At 41.5% G+C, this 6000-nt stretch overlaps 1 protein-coding gene across 1 annotated transcript in view; it reads right to left on the bottom strand.

Annotated features, from left to right (window-relative positions):
• Positions 1-960: 960 nt before the first annotated feature.
• The window catches only part of LOC120999125 (probable cation-transporting ATPase 13A5), a 286280-nt gene continuing 281240 nt past the window's right edge, over positions 961-6000 (bottom strand). Inside the window, exons 29-30 of the mRNA XM_040429998.1 lie at positions 4112-4192; positions 961-1215 (exon numbers count right to left, since the gene is read on the bottom strand). Coding sequence (XP_040285932.1) covers positions 961-1215; positions 4112-4192 — 336 coding nt within the window. The remainder of the gene's footprint in view (positions 1216-4111; positions 4193-6000) is intronic.

Below are 6000 nucleotides of genomic sequence, written 5' to 3'. Positions count from 1 at the left end.
AGCCGAATCAAATTTTTGAGAAATTCACTCATCTCTACTATTAATATTCTGTTTCTTGGACAAAACGATAGTAGTCAGTGAACAGGGGTCCTCTCAATATTAGGATTAGACGTCACTTATCTGATATAGAAAATGTAGATTCCTCTAATATCTCAATCTTGTCCTGTCATTTTATGGATACACGTGCTGTTAATGTCAGTGGTTTTTCGTTTAAAGGGATTGACCCATCTCATACACTGGTAGCATATCGCTAGGAGGTGAGACCCACACCTGTCTCCAGAACAGATCCCATAAAATGAAGGAGAGTGTACTGTGCATACGCAGCCACCCTGCATTCATTTCTAAGGGACTGATGAAAATACCCCATATAAGCCCAATTGAAATGAATAGAGAGGTGGCTACACTTGCGCAGTTTACTACCTCTCCATTTCTATGGGACTTCCGAAATAGCAGTGCATGCCACTCAGCAATTTTCAAGACTCTCATAGAAATGATAGGAGGTCAGCCATGCATGTGCGATTCACTCTCCTCCACTTTGTGGGCTCCGTTCTAGAGATAGGTGGGACCTGCACCTATCAGACACTTTTGGCATATCCTAGTGATATGCCACCAATGTATGAGATGGGCATTTAAACCCCTCCCTTACTCACTCTTCCATTCTGGGGATATTCCTCTGGCTGTTTCATGACTTTGCCTGGAGGATTCCATCCAAATGTACTGACACTATCTGCAGTGACCTCATCAACTCCACCGATGAACTCTACATCTCCAATGCACTCACCACTCTAATAGAGATGAGCGCATACATATCCCCTCAGAGATCGAGATGCCTTACATACTAACCCTATTAGCTCATTTTCTCTCACCAGTGTATTCTCTATACATAACTGCACTGCACCAATGAAATATGAATGAAAATGCAAATTTACTGCACATAATTTATTTTCAAACTTTCTGCATTCACATGACAGTTACAAATGTTTGTTCAGGTTCTTTTGCGATATCTGGTGTACTGCAATAATGGGGGTTACAGTAAGCGACAATGTTGGAATCTTCTACGGAGACATATTGGACAGCATAGTCTATTGTGTTTTGTGGAGGCCACTCCGAATCTTTCTGTAATTTCCTTTGCATCTTTCTGTACTGGCTCTTTGATTTGTACTTGAACAGTCTCTTCAGCCACATCCAGAGTCCTCTGTTTTCAATAAACCACATCTGGAGAAAAAATAATAATAAATAGAAATAGAAAAAAAGAGTCCCAGAAAGGGACAGCAGAGGCTGACACTTTTCGTTATGCGGGATCTAAAACAAATAATAAGCTCTACAGCTAGTAACTTATAATCTTTGCTTAAAGGAGTTCTCAGATTTTATAATGCAATTTTTTTTTTATCTGCCAAGAGTACCAAACACTGCATATTTCTGCCCTATTTACCTGATTTTCATGTCAGCACTTTCCTTCCCCTTTTTTCAGCATCACTGTATACTGGCAGGATATTTACATGCAGAACTTCCTGTATTCTTAAGCATCTTGTTAGCTTTTCTAACTAACCAAATCATGCTTTGAATCATAATCACAAAGTATCCTTCGCCTAGCTAACATTTAGAGGTGTAGTGGTTGTAACTACTGCAGATGGAACAGTATGACAGGCAGAGCTAGTTCTGTGAAACAATATAGAGCAAGGGATTCTGGCATAAGTTAGAAAACCAAGCAAACAAACAGGTTCTGCATGTGAACTTCCTGCCAGGATTCAGTTATGTTGAGAGAATAGAAAGGAAAGTGACATAATATGTGTATTACACTATATGCAGTGTTTGGGGGATTAAAAAGTTTAGTTACTAAACTAGAGAGCTCCTTTAACATGCATGCTTTGTTCATGTATGATGGCGACCTGTGCTAGTTTACTGTGCATTTCAATCGGACCTATTAAATGGATCCCACAAATCCTGCCAAATAAATGGTAAGCAGACAGACGCTCTTAGAATTTGTTTAGTCATTAAATTCTCTCATTACATTTGCATAAATGCAGATTGTGCCCCACAAACAATAGAACTGTGGCTGTTTTAAAAGGGTTTTCCAAAATTAGAAAATAATGGCTGTTTTTTAAAATAAAATAAAAACACACACACAATATACTTTGCAGCTCTGCCCCATCTACTTCAATAAAGCTGAGCTGTTATACCAGACACAACTCATGGACAGATGTGGCGCTGTGTTTAGCAGAAAGCAGCCATGTTTTTATAATTTTGTGAGATTCTTGTCATTCAAAGGGGTTCTGCAGTTTGTTTAAACTGATGATCTTTCCTCTGGATAGATCATCAGCATCTGATAGGTGGGGGCCCGACACCCGGGACCCCTGCCGATCAGCTGTTTGAGAAGGCAGCGGCGATCCAGCAGCACCGCAGCCTTCTCACTGTTTACCGCTGGCCCAGTGACGTCACGACTAGTATCAACTTGCCTGGGCGAGGCTAAGCTCCATTCAAGTGAACAAAGCTTAGCCGCGCCCAGGCAAGTTTATACTAGTCGTGAAGTCACTGGGCATGCAGTAAGCAGTGAGAAGGCAGCGGCGCTGATGGAGCGCCGATGCCTTCTCAAACAGCTGATCGATGGGGTGTTGGGCTCCTGCCGATCAGATGCTGATGATCTATCCAGAAGATAGATCATCAGTTTAAACAAACTGCAGAACCCCTTGAATTGCACTGGTCAAGACTAACAAGTGCCTATAACATTTATTATTAAGCATTTGATTAGCCGGTGGTGAGTACACTGAAATATACACTCACCTAAAGAATTATTAGGAACACCATACTAATACGGTGTTGGACCCCCTTTTGCCTTCGGAACTGCCTTAATTCTACGTGGCATTGATTCAACAAGGTGCTGATAGCATTCTTTAGAAATGTTGGCCCATATTGATAGGATAGCATCTTGCAGTTGATGGAGATTTGAGGGATGCACATCCAGGGCACGAAGCTCCCATTCCACCACATCCCAAAGATGCTCTATTGGGTTGAGATCTGGTGACTGTGGGGGCCATTTTAGTATAGTAAACTCATTGTCATGTTCAAGAAACCAATTTGAAATGATTCGAGCTTTGTGACATGGTGCATTATCCTGCTGGAAGTAGCCATCAGAGAATGGATACATGTTCTCATTCTGTTTACGCCAAATTCGGACTCTACCATTTGAATGTCTCAACAGAAATCGAGACTCATCAGACCAGGCAACATTTTTCCAGTCTTCAACAGTCGTGATTTTGGTGAGCTCGTGCAAATTGTAGCCTCTTTTTCCTATTTGTAGTGGAGATGAGTGGTACCCGGTGGGGTCTTCTGCTGTTGTAGCCCTTCGGCCTCAAGGTTGTGCGTGTTGTGGCTTCACAAATGCTTTGCTGCATACCTCGGTTGTAACAAGTGGTTATTTCAGTCAATGTTGCTCTTCTATCAGCTTGAATCAGTCGGCCCATTCTCCTCTGACCTCTAGCATCCACAAGGCATTTTTGCCCACAGGACTGCCACATACTGGATGTTTTTCCCTTTTCACACCATTCTTTGTAAACCCTAGAAATGGTTGTGCGTGAAAATCCCAGTAACTGAGCAGATTGTGAAATACTCAGACCGGCCCGTCTGGCACCAACAACCATGCCACGCTCAAAATTGCTTAAATCACCTTTCTTTCCCATTCTGACATTCAGTTTGGAGTTCAGGAGATTGTCTTGACCAGGACCACCCCCCTAAATGCATTGAAGCAACTGCCATGTGATTGGTTGCCTAGATAATTGCATTAATGAGAAATAGAACAGGTGTTCCTAATAATTCTTTAGGTGAGTGTAAGTCTCTGTGGAGTCAATAAGATTCACTAGTCCATTAGTCTCCCGGTAGATCGCAACCTAGTACTTGTCCACCACTTATCCACTGTATATATTGTATACCCATATAAAATAGGCAACTGCTGGAAATTAAGTAGCATATATAGATGTGTTTTTCCTCTTTCTGTTTATATTTTTTAGATATGTATGCTATACTATCTAATGATGTAATATAGTATGAATGTAATATTTGTATTGATTGAATTTGCCATTGTAAATGACTGGTAACATACTGCAAAAACAATTACCTCTGCAATATATGACACAACAAAGAGTGCAAGGACCATGATCAAGATGTTAACTCTCCAGTAATATGGGGTACAGACAAGCTGAAGGAATAAAAAGACATGAGTGAGTACTGCTTTAAAAAAAACCAAAAAAAAAAACATAACAAAACATAAAAACAGTTACATTTTATTTTATTTTTAGTAGTTTGGTTCAATTAAAAAAATACAACAATTATTATAATTTTAAGAGTGAAACAAAACATGATAAAAATGGAAATGGTATACAGTGTCTTGTTTTGTTTTAATCAGTAGGTGGATTGGCTGGATTTGGAATATGTAAACTGAAATATGTATCTAATCAGAAAAGAGGTGTGGCCTAACAAAAAGGAGGCATAACAAGATGTGACAATGGGGGAGATTTATCAAAATTTGTGCAAGGGAAAACTGGCTAAGTTGCACATAGCAACCAATCAGATTGATCCTTTAATTTTCCAAAGGTGGACTCTGGTTGCTATGGGCAACTAAACAAATTTTCCTTTGCACCAGTTTTGAAAATCTCACCTAATGTGCTAAAAAAAATGTGCCAACATTTTGGTGCAAATATCTGTCAGTATAAAGGTGCGCGAAATGTATAATCCAGCACCAACCACTGATACATCTGGCACCATTTTAGACTGTCTAGTCTAAGTTTACATTGAATAATTATTAGACAGCATTAGCAAATCTGCTCCATTGTGACCAATATAAATGGGAAATAAAAATACAATTAATCTTACAGGCCATTCCTGCATGAAAGCCAGCTCAGCATCCTGAACACAACAGTGCACATGCCAGCATACATCACAAGCTACAGAGCAAATATCGCTATCCACCAAGGGCGTAGCTATAGGGGGTGCAGAGGTAGCAGTCGCAAACGGGCCCAGGAGGGACCAAAGACCCTTGGGTCACATAAGAATACACTGATATTATAGAATGTGCAAGCTGGTCGAGTTACAGCTCTGGCTTGAGGGAAGGGGTTAGGTCAAAAATTTGGCATGGGTGAGGAGGTGCCGTTTGCCTTTGTGCTGCCTGAGGCAAAAATTGAATATGCTTACTTGCCCCTGGCCACAAAGCACTAAGGGAAGGGGGCCCAAGCTGAACTCTTGCACCAGGGCCCATGAACCTTCAGCTACGGTGCGTCGACCCTGTCACGGCATCCCAGACTCCAGAGATCCCGCCAATCAAAGGGCTCAGCAGGTGTACAGGAGATCACTGGTTGGTCCCCATTTTGCCTGTTGGTGTAACAAAGGAACCAACCCATTCAGCTTTACCTAGGGCAGACATGTCATCTTGGTGACATCATAGGTCTGTTAGTAAGAGCTATTCAATAGCCAGGCCAAATACTTCTGCCAAGCCATGTCTGTCAGAGCAAAGGCTACACAGACAGTTTGATTACTCACTTGCCAGCTATAACTGGAGTGGCTTAGGTCATTTATTTATACAAAATATGCATAAATCATTCTCTGATGCACCTCAACACACATACAGAATATACAGTTTATCACACAGCTTGAACTGTTTGAGAACAATTACATGATACTGACTAGTCTAAATACGGCAGAACAATATTTAAAGCAACTGTATCATAAAATTCTCCTCCCTGCACTTATTATGTCAGTGTTATCCAAAACATTCCAGGACTGTAAGGGTTACATAGCATCATAAATCAATATAATGCTATGTGACCCCCGGCAGCGCTGGGAGGTCAAGCCGGGAGCTGTGTTGCAGACTCGCTGCAGGAGGAATGCTCATCTGCACGGGGCCTAAGGGTCCATTCAGACGTCCGCATGATGGGTCCGGATCCCTTCCGCAATTGTGTGGAACGGGTGCGGACCCATTCATTTTTAATGGGGATGGAAAAGATGCGGCCA

Source organism: Bufo bufo, chromosome 4, assembly GCF_905171765.1.
Source record: "Bufo bufo chromosome 4, aBufBuf1.1, whole genome shotgun sequence".
In the NCBI taxonomy this organism is placed as follows: domain Eukaryota; kingdom Metazoa; phylum Chordata; class Amphibia; order Anura; family Bufonidae; genus Bufo; species Bufo bufo.
Note: the sequence above shows the minus strand (reverse complement) of the source record. Positions and strands in the feature narration are given on the sequence as shown.